The following is an 18,505-nucleotide window of genomic DNA, read 5'->3' on the forward strand; positions in this document are numbered from 1 at the left end:
TATCTATCCAGAGAAACCCAAGACACTAATTCAAAAAAATATATGTACCCCTATGTTTATTGCAGCGCTATTCACAATAGCCAAGACTTGGAAACAACCGAAGTGCCCATCGGTAGACGACTGGATTAAGAAACTGTGGTACATTTATACAATGTACCGCTATAAAGAAGAATGAAATTGTACCATTTGGGACGATATGGATAGACTTAGAGACTATTATTATGCTAAGTGAAATATGTCAGTCGTAGAAATACAAATACCATATGATTTCACTTATCTGTGGAATCTAAAAAACTGAATGAACGAGCAAAGTAAACAGAAGTGGTCTCAGAGATATAGAGGAACAACTGATGGTTGCTAGTTGGGAGGGGGTGGGGATGAGGGAGAAGGGGAAGGGCTTAGACAGCATAAATCCATAACTACAATATTTGAGGAATATAATTCTGATGTTGTATAATATTGTATGTCAAGGGAACTGTAATAGATATGTATGATATTGGGGGGGAAGTGGGGCAGCGGATTGTGGGAGAGGGGTTGTCACCTCGAGGGGTAAAAAGTATAATTATTGCACTGTGTTGTACAGCTGAAACTAATTCTTAAAAATATATATTTCACAATAAAAAATAATTTAAAAAAAAGAGCAGAGGGGAGAATGTCTTCAGCAAGTAGAATCCTGGTCAGGTAAATTTTGTGAGGGGTAGAGAGGAAAACTTTGGGAGACAGGATTTGACTAAAGGGTACATCAGAGTTAGGCAATATTGGCCATGTTAATAAATGTACATATATGTTAATTAAAAAAACAAAACCAGAAAAAAAAAACCCAAAAAACCAATTTCATCTTACTCTTTTATTGCTATTAAAGCATTTCTTTATAGTAATTGTATAATGAAATAGAGTTATTATTGAATTGTAGAAAATGCACAACCTGATAGTTTGAAAAGTGCCTAGAAGGCTCATGCTTCACTCCAGATCTATCTCTTACTATGTCTGTAACCTAACCTCTCTGAGTGTTTCCGTTTCTTTAAAGGGAGATCATAATACTACCTTGGAGAGCGTCATAGTCAAGAGTAAATGAGAATGCATGTAAAGTGACCATTTTATAGTGAGTTCTTAATAAACCATCCTCTTATTCTGAACCAAATTTTTAGCATCAATAAAAAGTTAAAAAAGAGATAAATGTTTTGGGAAATGTACATATACATGTATATATACATGTATGAGCATATAATTCATTTATTTCATAAGAGTCTTCTGCAGACAATGGAGGATCATGCATATAAAAGGCCTTTGTAAAAGGAAGTGAACTATAAACAAGTTCTTACATACTTTTTTCCCCCTATAACAGCATACCCTTGCAAGGTCCATGATATGTTAAGGGATTTTGTAAACTAGGAGTGCCATATTATTTATATATATGGTAAGATGCTTAAAGTGACAAATCATGCTTACTATAGTCATTCAAAAAGGGGATGATATTTTTCATTTGGTAAAACATTAACCCCACAACTTACATGTACACAATGCATTAACTATTGAAATAAACTATAAAATCAAGAGTAACATTCTGTCATACGGTTCAGATATCAAGGAACTAAATAAGTAAAGATGTCATAGCCAGAAGTGATCGACTTCATATAACATGGATGGAGTGAGGTTAATTGCATTAGAGTAAAACAATCTGAGAGTGAAGACAGATATATGAGGTTAAAACACTGAAAACAGAAGAAAAATAAAATACGCTACAGTAAAACAAAACTATTTCTGAACAAGCCATATCTTTATGTTGATGACAGAAATTAAGTTTTTTTCATTGTTTTAATGTCATATCACTTTCCTGTGTGAATGGAGAGGTCACTTCAAATTTAGCTGTCTCTCTCTTTCTCTCTGTGTCTCCCCTTATCACCCCTAAACTGTCATTTGACACATGTACAAAAACTATTAAGAATTCATGTCCAGGTGAATAGCACCTGGTCTATTCCCGTTACTCTCCCTTTGCTTCTGGATGGTATCACAGTGGGTTCCTTTTCCCTCTGCCTGACACCTGTGGACTTCAAATGGTGCCCAGTATCTGAAGGAAAATTAAACTCAGCTTAGACATAGCCAGAAGAAAAAGCAATAGCACATGGGTGACACTCCCCTGGTCTAGTATTTCGTGAGGTTGGGAAATCTCTTTCCTTTTAAGGAAGTTTATTCACAATTTAAGTGACGCATTGCCATCTAGCTTCCTGTGGTTCATAATCCTCAGGTAAAGATGTAATTGATTTGAATTGTTCCTCAGGGGCAGGTTAATGTGGTCATGGAGCCAGATAACCTGGACTGGAACCTTCATACAAAGGCCAAGTGAACTTGAACAAGCTAAACTTCCTGTGCCTTATGTAACTTCATCTGTAAAATGGGTCTAATGTCTGTATGTTATTATACAGTTACTTTAAAGGTTAAATTAGTTGGTACATGTAAAATGTTTAGAACAGGAATTGGCAGATACTAGGTACTATATAGATGTTAACTGTTCTTATTTTTAGTATTTCTAACTTGTTAGCACCTTAACCTATTGAGTCAGACTGAATAGATGAAAAGATCTAGGTCGACAATCTAGAAATGCTAAGATTTTTGAATTGGTTATTTGCTTTCTCTTACAACATATATATATATATATATATATATATATATACATTTATGTATAATCTTTTTTTAAATTAGTTTCAGGTGTACAAAACAATGCAATAGTTATCCTTTTCACCCCTCACAAAATGACAACCTTCCTTGCCCCATCCACTGCTCCCCCACCTCTGATATCATACATATCTATTAAAATTCCATTGACTTCATTCCCACACAATATCCCACATCCCATGACTATATATGTATTAAATTATAGTTCACATATAATATTATTCAATGGAAGCTTCAGATGTACAGTGCAGTGGTCAGGCCTCTACACCATCTGTGAAGTGGTCTCCCTAACAAGACATGAGTCCATCTGGCCCCCTAAAAAATATTTACAATATTATTGATTATATTCCCCAGACTGTCTTTTCTATCCCTGTGGCAATATTGTAGTTACCAATTTATGTTTTCTCGTCCCTTCCCCTTCTCCTTCTCCCTCATCCCCACCCCCTCCCAACTAGCAACCATACGTTTTTCTTCTGTGTCTCTGAGACTATTACAACATATATTATTAAATGGTTTATTTTCAACATGATAATGGACTGCTAAAATAGGTATTTTATTTGAAAATAAAATGAACTAATGAAATAAAATAAACTTATAAAATTTATGACGGAATTTCTGTCCTCTTTGCAGCTAAGAGAAGCTCTCCGATTAACAGTCAGAGTCAGACCAGTGAATCACCAAATCAGGATACAAGACACGGAGAGGTGAGTTTGTTTTAATCATGAAAAGAAAGGAGGCGGTCATTCCTTGGACACAGGGTAGTGTGAAGGGTAAGACATGAGTTCTAGAATGATACAACTTGGCTTCCTTGCTGCCTCTTACTTCCTGAATGTGAAACCTTAAACAGCCTTAGGTTTCCTATCTGCCAATGTGGAAAATCATTTTTTGCACTTCCCAGAAGTGTGAGGTGCTGAATCAAGGGAGTGTACAACTATTGGTTTATCTCAATGACTAGCATGTAATATTAAACGTTAGTTATCATCATTCATCCCACGTTAACTAAAGTGTCATCACGTTCTAAGTCCATTACTGGGTCCCCTAATATTTGTTAGACAACCCTAATATCGGTACGATGGTGCTGCAGCTGGTGGGAGGGAGGGAGTAGAAAGGAATCTCAAGATACAGTCCTACGTACCCCTTAAGGAAGCTGAAAGTTTAATGAGAAATCACATGACGAATCACATGAAACAAAAGATGCATAATAACACAGAATATAATTCAATGCAAATTTGTCATGCAGCATTTGGTTTGGAAAAGAAAGAAATGAAGTTCAGAGTAGATCAAAGCCACATAGAGCTGTATACTGCCACATACTTAGCACGTGTTTAGGTGGCCTGCCTCACTTCCAGTTCACATGGGCAAAATGAAGCTTGCTAGCTCCCATCCACATTGGGTACTCTTTCCAACTGGTGTGTTACTGCCAGTTGTATCAACATCCTTTTTACCCTGAAAACCAGAAATTTTGGAGCCCTGTTATAACTGGTGTTTACTGGACTATTGCTAAGCACAGACACTGTGATTTATATGCTATATTTTATCTATTCTAAGTTGTAGTTTTCTTTTTTCACTTTTAACATCTTTGATATTGAGTATGTTTGAGATCTTAAAATCTCCTGCCTGGTAGCATAGCAGTTTTGATATGGTTTTCATTGTTGCACATCATGAATTTCATCATTTCCAGCATCTAAATTTGCAGAAGCACCATCAATGGCTTCAGAAGAATATTCCAGAGGGAATATGGAGCAGTCTTTTAAGAAATACCATTCTTTTTTTTTTTAATATGGAACGTTTCACAAATTTGCATGTCATCCTTGTGCAGGGGCCATGCTAATCTCTGTATCATTCCAGTTTTAGTACATGTGCTGCCGAAGTGAGCACAAGAAATACTACTCTTGACACAGAAAGTTATTCTATGGAAAAACATATATCAACAACTCTGAATTGAAATTTCTAAAAGTGAAAACCTTTTAGGAATACTTACACCAATTTATTTCACTTATATTGTCCTTTTTACATATACACAGGATGGATATATAAATGAAAAGCTATGCCTACGTAAAAGATAACCCTTTTAGTAAGTATAAAATAAGTCCTCATTGATAAGATGTGTCCTAGTTTAATTAATAGAGTTTTTTCTTATAACTGATGACATCATAGATACAATGAAATACATAAATCTTACATTTCATACTCCTTAAGCCTGTTTGGTTTCTTGAGAAGTCATATTTTGTTTTCTTTTCGTCCTGTAGCTCAGATGGGCTCTTATTCTCTATGTCCACTACTACCCTCCAAATCAGGGTCCTCACAACTAGATTGCAACTTGAACCACCTAATGGGGTTGTCTACCTCTAGCCTCTCCTCCTTCACATAAATATTAGTTAATGCCTAAATCACCTTTCTAGTGCATCATTTATTTTTTATCTCACCATTCCACAGAGGCTTATTATCTGCAAGATGCCGTCCTTTCATCATATCCCTTCCTTCTTAGGAATTTTTAGTGGATCCTGTTGACCAATAGTCTCAAGACCAAACTCCTCTCCCTGGTTCTCTGTTCCTTGTGCCACCCGGCATCATCCTTCTCAAGTGACACTGATGACCCCTCAGTTAATTAAGCACTGCTTCCAATATACAGAGCATGCAGTTTTAGCCTCTCAGTCTTTGCTCAGAACAAAGGTCATATCTGGTTGGAAAAATGTATTACATCCCTACTCTGATGAGTGATGGAAAACCTGAACCTTGCACTTCCGTTTTCATGTCTGGCTTTGATCAGATTCGCTCTTACTAACCTGTTGGTTGGTTTCAGCCTCATGGCTCTTTTCAGTTCACCTCAGTATTGGCATATCTTTGATGAACTGTTGGTTTGCAACTCTTTTGTGGGTACAGGATATGGATGCTGGAACAGGAAAAGAATCAAAGGAAAAAATGAAATAAAGCATATGAAAGTACTTAGTCTAATGCTTAGACTAAGGTACTCTACACAGGTACTCTCTAGAAGTCTGTTTCCATTCCCTCTTGGATGAAGGCAAAACCCCTTAGTCTATGCCATTATAATTAACCATGCTGCATTTTTTTTTACTTTAAAAAACTGTCTATGATATGATAGCTGATTCTAGAGGATATACCTGAAGGAAAAAAAAAATTAATCTGCTATGTCTACCTCCAAAAGGGACTCCAGGTGGTCTGTGAAACATTCCAGTCGGCTTCCATCTCACCCAAGGCCACCATTTCAGGCTGCCACCGAGGAAACTCCTTTGATGGAAGCCTGTCCTCTCAAACTTCCCAGGAAAGAGGTCCATCTCATTCCAGGTACATGATTGCAATGCTATGGACAAAAATGCATCTTCAGTCACCAAAAATTAAATATGCATTTTTACCTACTTGTATAGCCTCTGTTCCTAGAATGCGTATGTGCATGATGTGTATATACTCTTGGTCATGGTACAATTAGATTAATAATTCCAGAAATGTGCTATGAAAGGCTCTCATTTAAACAAACTAGAGTTAAAGACATGTCTGATTTAATGAGATATCTGAATTCGATAATATTTTAAATATTTAAATGCAGGAATTCAAATGATGCTCTCAAAAGATTATGTTGCAGGGATATGAACTGATCTGCTTTTATGTATGAGAATACTTTATACCAGCAGAAATGGGTATTAAAATGGGTGCTTCTCAAGTACTCACAGTTCATAATTGAAAAGTATGTTCTTTGTAAACATTGTATAACACTGCCCCTGCTAGTTGTATACATGGCAAATTTGCTTACAAATGCCTGTTCTATGGACGAACATTAGTCCACATGTTCCCACTCCCCACTGAAATGATGGAAGCCTGGATTCATGAGGTTTGCCTTTGTACCCAACTAGAAGCTCTACCTGCGGGGCTAGAGCCCGTGACACCATTTGCATACCCCTACTTTCAAATGAGGTTACTATCTAGGGAATGTTATTTTAAAAGGAAGCATTTTTAAAATAATTTTGTTGAGGTATAATTTATATACTGTAAAATTCGCCCATTTTAAGTGCATAATGTTATGAATTTTTGGCATATTTACTGAATTGCGCAACTATCATGACTGTCCAATTTTAGAACATTTCTATCACCCCAAAATCTCTCTTGTGCTCATTTTCAGTCACACGCATTATCACCCTGATTCAAATGATCACTTGATATACTTTTTGTCTGTATATAGTTGCATTCCTGGCCATTTCAAATAAATGGATCAATACCATATGTGGTTTTTTTGCACCTGGCTGCCTTCATTTAGCATAATGTTTTAGAGGCTTATCCACATCATAACATTTACACATAGCTTATTCTTTTTTACCGCTGAATAATATTTCATTGTATGGATATATCACATTTTGTTTATCCATTTTCAGTTGATAGATATTTGGGTTGTGCTGACTTTTTGTCTATTATGAATAATGCTATTATGAACATTCACATACAAGTTTTTGAGTGGCCATATGTTTTCAGTTCTGTTGGGTAGACTTCTAGGTGTGGAACTGCTGGGTTGTGTGGTAGATTTCCGTGTAATTTTAAAAGAATCTGCCAAACAGTTTTCCAAAATGGCTGTACCATTTTAGGTTTACACCAGAAGTGGATGACAGTTTATCTTTTCTCTATATCGTTGGCAGCCACTCTAGTGGGTTTGAAGTAGGAACTGGTTGTGGTTTTAATTTACATTTCCCTAATGACTAATGATGTTAAGTTTTTTTTTTTGTTTTTTTTTCGTGTGCTTACTAGTTATTTGCATATTTTCTGTGGTGAAACATTGACACACACCTTTTGCTTAAGTTTTAACAGGGTTGTCTTTTTTTAAATTGTAAGAGTTCTTTATATTTTTTGGATACAAGTCCTTTATCAAAAAGAAGATGATTCACAGATTTTTTCCTCTCAGTATTAGCTTGTCTTTTCATTTGGTAATTTAAAAATGATCTATCTCCTTCTGTCACCAGAATCAGGCTACATGGGTGTAGTATTTTTTTTAAAGATTTCTTAGAATTGTTGAAAGTGTGATGCCATGTGAATATAATTACTTTTTAACCAAAATGCTACTGTGTAGTACTTAAAAAAAAATACGTAAAGAGACTTTTTTATCTTTGTGTCTTTGTTTTGGACTACAAAAACAAATGACCCAGAAATATGATCTTTTGCTGGTTGAGAATATGAATTTTTGACAGTAATTTTCATTGTGTAAACAGAGATTGTCTGTGTTTATGCACGTGATTCGCTGCACCAAGTCAATGGCAGTGATGAGTACTTAAAGTCATACCATTTTTAATGTAGAAAGAACCCTGTGAGGATAACCAACCAGATCTGAATGCAAACAACATTTTAACCACTTAAACACTTTCAGCAATGAAGAATTTGGTATTCCCAGATAAAACTCAATTCATTTTTAGACAGCTGTTTAGTGGAATGTCCTTTTTATATTTGACCAAATTTTGCTTTTCTCTAGTTTCTGTCTATGGTTCTTGTATTATTTTTCTACTGCTGTGTAGCAAACTACAATAACTTGCTGGCTTAAAACAACACACATTTGTTATTTCACAACTGCCGTATGTCAGAAATCCAGGTACAATTTAGTGTGGTTCTCTGCTTCAGGGTCTTGCCAGACTGAAATCTTGGTGTCAGGATGGAACGCAATCTCGTCACATGTTTGACTGAGGAAAGATCCACTTACAAGCTCCCTCAGGTTATTGGCAGAATTTGTTCCTTGTGGTTGCAGGACTGAGGTCCTGCTTTCTTGCTGGCTATTGCACGGGGGCTGCCGTCAGTTTCTGGAGGCCACACACAGTTCATTGCCATGTGGCCCTCTCCGTAGGCCAACTCACAACGTGGCAGCTTGTTTCTTCAAAACCAGCAGAGGAGAAACAGTCTATCTAATTTCAGTATGCTAATGCAAAGGCTTCATAACAATCACAGGAGTGATATCTCATCACCTTTGTCATGCAAAGTGACTTAATTATGAGAGTGGCATCACATTATCTTTGTCATATTTTACTGGTGATAAGAAAGCCACAGGTCCTGCCCTCACTCAAGAGTAGAGGATTATAAAGGGTGTGAACACGATCAGATGGGAATCAGGGGTGGCTCCTCTAAGTGTGTCCACCACAGTCCTTTTGAAGAGTGCAGACTCTTCCTATATTATTTCTCCACTTATTCAAAAGTGACTATCATGATGACCCCCAACCCCTCACAAACACACACCAAGGCTCCCATTTTATTTGACGATAATAATCACTTACTAACAAAGACATAATTCAATCAGATATGGGGGAAATGTAGTTTCTTAGGTCACAGACTAAAAAGAATAACAATAGGAACTACCTTTTATTGAATATTTTCAATGTGCCAAAATAAATAAATAAATAAATAAAACTAGGGTCTTTAAAGTTATAGTATTACCTAAGTTTTTATTTATTCACTCATGTCTATATATTTCAAGTTTATTCTAGACATGAAGGTTGCAGCAGTATCAAAGTTCTTGTCCTCATAGAGTTCATTTTCTAAAAAGGCAGATAGATAAAGAATAAACACATAAATGAATAAGATTGTGTGTCCAGGTTACTCTCAGACTATGAAGGCAAAAACAAAACAAAAAGATAGAAGTTGGGCTCTATTTCAGAGACCTGCGTGATATGAAGGAGGCAGCCTCGGGGAAATCTCCAGAAGATCTGGGAAGAGCATTCCAGACACAGGGAACAAGTCTAAAGCTTCCAGAGTGGGAGTAACTCAGTTTGTTTGGGGAATAGAACAAAGGCCACTGCTACCAAGGGGCAGTGGTGAGCAAGGGGGCTCAGAGAGGTTGAGAGAGGTCAGATCACGTAGGAGCTAAGAGGATGTGGTCAGAAGTTTGGCTATTGTACCAGGTGTGATGAAATGCCATTGGAGTTGTCTGAGCAATGGAGTCCCATGACTGAATTACACTGTTTAAAGATCACTCCAGATGGTTTATGGGAAATAGACCCATGAAGCAAAAATGGATGCAGAGGCTAGGTAGGAGAATGTTTCAATGGTTCAAGTGAGAGAGCATATGACTTGGTTAGGGTGGTAGTAGCAATGGTGGAAAGGCTGAGATGAAGTTGAAATTGGGACACACTTTGGGGGTAAAGCTGACATGACTGGATATGCAGAGCAAGAAAAACAAAGGCATCAAGTATAATTCCGGGGTTTTGGGCTTGAGCAACTGGGTGAATGGTGGTTACATTTATGAGCTAAGGAAGGCTGAGAAAAAGCATATATAAAAATATTCTGAATCAGCATACCTCCACCTATCCCTGAGGCCACCACCATCATCCAAGCCACTCACCTTCTGCCTGGAGTACTGCAGTGGCCCACTTATTACTCTCCTCTTATTTACTCTTGCCACCATCCAATATAGAACACACAGACTCATGGGAAAAAATTAGTCATGTCATTCTTATACTTTAACCCTTTTAATGGCTATTCACTGCTATCAAGATAACAATTTAAAATCCTTGATATGCCCTTCAAGGAGCCACATCATCTGGCTGCTGTCTAGTTCTCTAGTCTAATATTGTGCCACTACCCACAACCAGTCACTAAACTCCAACCTTTTGCGAGATCTTCATATGCACTAAACTTCTCCTTAGCTCTGAGATTTGGAGTATGTACATCCATCTGCCTGGATTGTTCTTTCATTTATCTTCACTTAACCAAGTCCTCATCCTTCAAGACTCAATTTAAATATCATTTCCTTACTCCATATAGAGGCTTGGACAGGTCAACTGTATTGAACATGGTCACAGGACTCCTTGTTTTCTCTTAATGGCACAAATGGCCATCATACTTTAAACACATGTGTGATTATTTGTCTCATAACCATCTTCTTCTCTAGGCTATAAAATCCACAAGCAGAGGGACCAATTCTTTTTCACTCTCTGCTCTATCTCTAGTGCTTGGCACATGGCTCTTAGTGAAAGGGACTGAATAAGCAAATGAGTTTAATTTTCACAACAACCTGCAAAGAAGACATTATTCTTTTTTTAAAAGATGAAGAATGGAAGCATAGGGATTCAATAACATACTCAAGGACCCACAGTGAACAAGTGGAAGAGCGAGATTCGAGGACAGTTTAGCAAACTCCACACTCTTCACCACTCACTCCCCCATGGGAAGTTAGATCTTTAGGAAGGACACAGTTGAGTTCCTCTAGCAACCTACATGTCTCCTTAATTATGTTTTAATAGAACCCTCTTTTCTCCTTGGTCTCTCATTAAAAGGAGAAATGTTTTTGGTTATTTGCCAGAATTTGTCATTTTCCAGAACAAAATCTGTATTAGCTATCAATTGGATCATAAATCCAGAAATGGTGTAGTTAAGTGGTTGTGGCTTGGGGTCTTGGCTGCAGTCATCTAAAGCTTGACTGGGCTTTAGACTCTGCTTCCCGAGCTCACTTTGGTTGCTGTTGACTGGAAGCTTCAGTTCTTCACTATCTGGGTCTCTCCATAGGGCTGCTCATGACGTGACAGCTGACTTCTTCCCAAACAAATTGTCCTGGAAAGAGAGAGAGCAGCCAAGATCAATGTTTCAGTGTCTTTTATTAACCTAATCTCCAAAGTGACATGCCATCACTTCTGCTATATTCTATGGATCGTACCAAACAACCCCAGTACAGAGTGAGAGAGGACTATTGGAAGTTGTGAATACCAAGAGGCAGGCAACATTGGGGCCTGTTCTGGAAGCTGGCTACAAATAACAATAAGGATAATTATGTCACCATCATTTTACATGTGATAATTATTATAACTGTATCTGTACATTTTCTTCATATCAATTATTGAGTATCCTCATATTCCTCCTTCATTAATTCCATTCTACACAAACTCTAAAAAATTAATATAAGTGTAAGTAATTTCTTACCTTAAGTACTGTGCTTCTGCCTGACTTTTGAAAATTATTAAAAACAATATCAGGGTGAAATCTAGAAGTCATAAAATATCCAGGAGTTTATATGTCTTATTCAATTTTTCTCAACCATAATAAGCATTGGAAACTTGCAAATATAAATAGCAAATCATGTTTATATTTTCTTTGACAAAGTTAAGCATTGAATGGCTCCAATCTGGTTTGCCTGAAAATACAAAGCCAACTATAATATATAAGGTTTCTTCTTTGTGGAAGGACATTGTTTTTCCCATCTCTGATATTGTCACATTAAACTTCTACGTATATATGCATTCCTTTACACATATATGCACATAGTCACCCACTGCACACTTTTACCCACACGAGTGAATTAGACATGAATCCGTGGCACTTTAGAGGACTGAATTAGGTCTTTTCTCTGCCTAGCTGCTGTGGCTGGTTGCCATGGAAATTATGCACAAGGTAGACCTTTTAGAAATTGCTACTGTTAATTTATCTTCATTGAAAGAATTCATGTATTAATCAGAAATGAAGAGAACTTTAATAACAAAGCAATGCAAATATCCTAGGAACAAAAGCTGTCCGCTTGTGTCAAACAAATCCACTTTTTCTTCTTTTTGCCCTGACCTTGACTGAGCTGAACGTCACTCTTCCCTGAACTCTGCAATCGGTGAACAGGTAGCTAGTTTCTTTAAAATTAATGTGAGATTTCATCTTTAATTACCTTTTGCATAGACTTAACTTCTGCTTTGTTAAATACTGCATAGGGTCAAGACTGATTTCCATAGTTCTCTGCATTCATAGGTTATTTCCAGCATGCTTTTCTGCTTTGGCTGCACTCTGCCAGTATCTCCCAACCCTAATTAATAATACCGAGGATTCCTGAAGCCACAGTTACTTGGAAAATAGATTAATTTTTACATTTTTCAACAGTCTTTTTTTTTTTGGTCACAATGTGTTATCTATTCTATGCATATAAAAAGGTATATGCTAATTACAGAAAAATTTAAAAATATAAAATAGGTCTTTAAAAATGAAAATCATCCATGATCTCACCAGGTAGATATAGATATCATTATATTTTTGTATATGTGCTTCTCTTCATTATTTTTATATATACTATTTAGAATAAAGTTGTATTCATATTTTCATAAAATTTTCATTTTTTTCTACCAAATAAATTATAGAACCATGGATATTAGAGTCAGAAAACAGTTTAATCATATCATACAATGAGTTATCCCCATACCATCTTTAGCCAGTTTTCTAAATTTTTCTCTCCCATGTTAATTAGATAGATGGTTAGTTAACTAAAATAACTTTTATTGGTTACTTAGTGAAAAAGTTGGGCAGATGATAATGCTATCCTAAATGAAATAAAAATATTTATTGATCATTTTATTTTTTAATTGACTACTCACCTAGTATAGCTCATACTTTAAGCCAAATAAACGAGTGCTTGACTAACATCTAAAATGAAGATTATAAATCTTTGCTACAGAATGCCCTGTTAACTTCATTGTTGTTTCAAATGGAGCCTCTTTAAATATTAAGCAATTGAAATGTGAGTTTTCTTAATCAATTTTGATTATCTATGTTTCAGGAATATTTTTAGCCTTTGATCACTGCCGTACATCCATGGAGGCTTGCTGTTGTGCGTTCCCTCATCAGCTGAACTGACATGATCTGTTAGGAAATAGCCAGTGACTACCTGACTCAACTGTACAGCTAGTGATTACTTGCAGTCAAATCAATTTTGTGTGTAACAAAACATAAATGTAGTCATCGAGCACCCTCGGCAACAAAACTGTCAACATTGCAGTTAGTGTTTCCGTATAGGAATTGTTTTGGATGTAGGCTTAAAAGTGCAGTCACGCATTACATGTTTCTCTAGGGCAATTGTCCTCTAATCTTATTAAAAGTGTTTAAGAATTATCGCAATATATTGTTTAAAATAGAGATTCCTGGGTTACATCCCCAGCAATTCTGCTTCAGTAAGTCGGGTAAGACCTGGGAGCCTGTGTTGTTTTTTTAAAGATTTTTTTTTTAATTGGGGAATTGGGGGATGGGAACAGCGCTGGGGAATTGGAGGAAGGGGAACATACAAGTTGCTGTCCTTTTGTTCTTCAGTCTAGTTGTGGAGGACGTTGCTTCACTGGCCCAAATTGGCACCATCATTGCGCTCTTCCCGGGCAAGGCAGATCAGTCACCGGCTTCTGGACGGCCGCTCACAGCAGCTGCTGGCCGTTCACGCTGGCTGCTGGCTACACACGGTAGCCCATGGCAACCCACTGCCGCAGGGGCTGCAGCCTACTGGCAACTCACGGCAGCCCAGCTCCAGGTTGAGCTGTTGTTCAGCATCTTAGCTGCAGAGGGCAGTGTCACTGGCCCTCATATGTGGGATCTGAACCAGGGCCCTCTGGCGTCCCAAGCCAGCTCTTAACCAATGTGCCACTTGGCCAGCCCTGGGAGCCTGCATTTTTAACAGCCTTCCTCCTCCCTGTCGCCCTTGGCATTCTCATGGAAGTCCATTGGCATCTCATTATATGGAGCACAGCCCTATAATTTATGGAACTCCCTAATCTAAATTATTTGCTAGAAATATGTGGGGACTCTGAGGTGCAGGGCCGAAAGTAAAGAGGAAGGGTAGCTAGTACAATGGGGGTGAGTGATTCTGTTGGGCTACTAATATCTGCCTCAATCACGGAAGCCTAGTTCAGAGCACAGCGGTTTCTGCAGGCTTTTATAAGTCAGATGATTGCCACAGATACTGGAGGAACCTAAAATTACCCAGCTGGAAGCCAGCCAACCTCATACTTTGTCTTTTCTTTATAAATCCAAGAGCTTATCATTGAAAAAAAATCCTATTATTCTAGGTAGAAAGGATAGGCTGAGAGGAGTGGGTTAGTTTATGCTTTTTCAAGAGTGGGATGGGGGCGGGAGGGAAGCGTGATAAAGGCCTCAGGAAACTGGTAGAAATGAGAATCAAGGTTATTTTTTCTCAAATTGGGCTTCAGATATAATCAGTCAGGAAACAACTGGCAATAAGTCCCACTGGGTATTGGCAAAGAGATTAGAATGGGTTGTTTACAAAGGTTTGGACACGATGGAGGGAAACCGTTAGAGCCCGGGCAGTACTCCAGGGATCAGGCCAGCAGGAGACCTGTCAGCTCTAGGCCTGAACGGACAAAACGAGGGAGCGGTTGTGGAGAACTCTCTGGAGACAGGGATTAACAAGAGCTGCGGCCATCGGTGGTCACAGTTCTGGTCGGCTCTAGGCCACAGAACCAGCCCTGGGAAGGAGAAGCCATGTGAAAGAAACCCTGTCCTTCTGCTTTCCAGTTTCCTCGGCTAGATTCAACCAGGTGCCAGGGGCAGGGGAGCCCTTGGTACGATCTATACAGATCAATCTTCCAGGACAGGGAGGTAGAGGAGTGTGCAGAGTGGATGGGGCCAGGGAGCAGGGGTTGAAAGCAAATAAAAGATGTCCTGCCCGGGATGGGAACCTTCATTTTCAATCTAGCCCTTAGGCTTCTTATGAAAACTCAGCATCTCACAAAATTCTGAGGCTCAGACTTTTTATTAAGATGATTACATAATGAAAAGTTAGATAATAAAATACAGTGAAAAAGCAGGCATAACACATCCTCCAGGGGATCAGACAAATTTGTTTAAAACTATATCTATATATCTATATATATCTCTGTATAAACATATATAAATATAAACATATTAATATACTTATAGATATATTAATATGTTTATATATAATATATATACAGATGTATATTTTTAAAATCCAATGATAATTTTTATTTTATCTCAATAGTGTATTCAGCATTTATTTTGAAAAATTTCATTTTGGATTTATATTTTACATTTTAATTTATTTTGTGCTTTTTATTTACTCTCTTCTTCTCTGCCTATTAATTGATTAATCAGTTTTCTCTAGTCCCCATTTTTGGTTTACTGGAAGGACACTATTTTTTTTCTAATATATGGTACCATTGAAAATGTAACATAGATACTTGTCTATTCAAAGTCAGAATTAAATAAAACCCCAATGCCTCTGATCACTCTCTGCCTTATTATATACTGTATGTACTTGTGAAACCATCACCACCATCAAGATAACATACCCATCACCCTCCAAAAGTTTCCTTGTGCCCTATTGTAATTTTCCCTTTCCTTTCCTACTCTTCCCCATCTACAGGCAACCACTGACCTGCTTTCTGTCACTCTCGAATAATTTGCAAATATCTAGAATTTTATACAAGTGAAAACATAACTCTTTGGGGCGGCAGCTTCTTTCGCTCAGTGTAATTGTTGCATATATCAATAGTTCTCTTGTTTTTATTGATTAGAAGTCCATTGAATGGTTGTACCACAGTTTGTTTGTCCATTCACTGTTGATGGGCATTTGTGTTTATTATTATTATTATTATTTTTATTAGTTTCTGTGTACAAAACAATGCAATAGTTATAATTTTCACCTCTCACAAAGTGACAATCCTCCTCTCCAAATCATTTGTTGTTTTTAAGGCTATTACATTGTTATGAAGTTCTTTACTTCATGATTATAAAAAATAGCCAAAATGTTTTTCTGGTACTATTATGGTTTCATATTTTTGCGTTTAAATCTTTATCTTGATTTTATTTGGGGAATAAAATATGCTAATTTAAGATAGGCCTAATTAAATTTTTCTAAGGAGTATGTCAATTATACCAATATTACTTATTGACAAATGTATCCTTTGTATGAATTTGATGCATGACATTTTTTATATATTAAATTCTTATAAATGTTTGAATCGTTTGTAGCTCCTTGTGTTCTACCGTTGAACTCATGCTTATTCTTAAATCAGTGCTGCATTAGCTAATTATTGTTGTAAAACAGAGATTAATATCTGGCAATTTATACTCTTTATACTTCCTTTTAAACCTTTCTTAATTGCTCTCAAATTTTTATGCATCCATCCAGTTAAATTTCAGAACAATCTTATTGATTTATAAGAGATAAGCCCCTTTGGAATTTTGATCGGCATTTGTAATTTTGTGATTTATAATAAGAAATTTATATTTAGTCTTTGTGCTAGTTTCTGGAACAGAGCTTCTAAAACCCTTAGAATTTCCTAAGTGATGAGAGTGATAAAGTGTCTTTTGTTATATTAATGAATTACATTTGGAATGCACCTAAGGCTGGGGGTTGGTTGCCAGGAGAACCATGTGATTAGAGGGTTGGCACTTTCAACTCACCCCTTCCACCCACTTTCAGGTTGAATCTGCAGCCAATGGCGAATGATTTAATCAATCATGCATATGTAATGAAGCCTTCATAAAAAAAAAAATACCCAAATGAGAGGACTCAGAGAGCTTCCAGGTTGATGAACATGTGAAGGGAGGTGCTGAGAGTGGAGATCCTAGAGAGGGCATAGAAGCTCCTTACCTTTCTCTCCATACTATACTCTTTGGAATAGATGTTTACCTTCAGTTCATTAGGTCAAATATTACTTCAATTTGAACACACTAATAAGTTATATTGCCATTTTTCTTCCTTATCATTTTATTCTCCTATCCATGACATTTTACCTGTTCGTGGTTATTTTTAGTGGGCTCTTTTTTTCTTTACATTTTCATAGTATTTTTTGTCTGTATGTACAAGAACCTTTGATTTCTTTGTCTTTATCTTGAATCCATTTCTGAAATGTATAAATTTTTGTAAATAAATGGAGATAGCCAATAAGCAGGTAAACAAACAGAATATAATTTCAAGTCTTGTCATGTGCTATGAAGAAAATTAAAACAAAATAAAGAGATGGTTAGTGGGAGAGGGAGACCATTCTACATAATGGTTGGAGAAGACCTCTCTGAGGGTATAATATTGGAACAGAGCCCAGAAAAAGCTTATGCTATGAGGATTGAAATTTCCACAGAGAGAAAAGCTCTGAAGCCAGCAAAAGCTTGATGTATTTAAGGGCAGTAAGAAGGTCCATGTGGCTGGAATTACATCAGATATAACTACCAGATGTATCAGTATGCGTCCAAACAAGAAAGTTAAACCACACAGTAATTTGAACAGGGAAAATTTAATATGGTGAATTATTAAGTATAACATGGGGTTGGAGTATTGGAGTAATGAGGGACTGGCTAGTAAGAAGTACAGAGAATATACTAAAAAATGTAGGAATAGTAGATGTACTGGAACAGTTACCATATTTAGGGTTCAAACAATACACACAAACAAGAACCCCCTCTCCCACAGGATTGAGATTCAGACTCTGTCGGAGAGGGCAAAGTCACTCCTCGTTGGATAACAGAGAAGTCACTGTGGTATTGCACTCTAGCGTAACATGTATGGGAACTTAGCTGATTGTAGAAGGCTTCTCTTCATGTGACTGCCAACTCAGTTAAATAGTATTATAGCACCTTATATTATTGAATTTTAACTTACATTTTATGTTATATATTATATTATATTTTATATTAGTTTGCTACTTGTCAATTAAAATATTCAAGCATATTAGACTACAAGATATCATTGACATACAAAACCACTGTGTATGTAGACAATTGCCCCTCAACATGCCAGACAATGCTACTAATGAGAGTGGAAACAAGGAAGTGAGACATGTGCTTTGATAGGAGAGTATATAGGCTATGAAAATTATTCACAGGGCACCAGACCTTGTCTGGGTTTGTATACTTGAACTTTTTACTGCAACCCACAGTAAGAAATATATTTTACTCATATCAGGCAAAAATGATGCCCGGTACGTGGCATGACAGACACCATCTTACAAAGAAAGCTGACTGCCAGTTCACCCTGGGATTGCTGGGTCCGTATCCCTTGAAGGGAATATTCTTGCGTAGATAAGTGGATCCATTGAGTAGTTTACTACTTTGGATTATACAGCTCTTAACAAGCACATGC

The 18,505-nt window shown here is 37.0% G+C and overlaps 1 protein-coding gene across 11 annotated transcripts in view; it reads left to right on the forward strand.

Moving 5' to 3' along the window:
* The window catches only part of UNC80 (unc-80 subunit of NALCN channel complex), a 199,204-nt gene that overhangs the window by 15,838 nt on the left and 164,861 nt on the right, over nt 1–18,505 (forward strand). For all 11 annotated transcript variants that reach the window (XM_019656896.1, XM_019656903.1, XM_019656897.1 and 8 more), the window contains exons 6-7: nt 3,304–3,377; nt 5,840–5,979. In XM_019656896.1, the coding sequence (XP_019512441.1) occupies nt 3,304–3,377; nt 5,840–5,979 (214 nt within the window). The remainder of the gene's footprint in view (nt 1–3,303; nt 3,378–5,839; nt 5,980–18,505) is intronic.

Source organism: Hipposideros armiger, unplaced genomic scaffold (assembly GCF_001890085.2).
Source record: "Hipposideros armiger isolate ML-2016 unplaced genomic scaffold, ASM189008v1 scaffold_268, whole genome shotgun sequence".
In the NCBI taxonomy this organism is placed as follows: domain Eukaryota; kingdom Metazoa; phylum Chordata; class Mammalia; order Chiroptera; family Hipposideridae; genus Hipposideros; species Hipposideros armiger.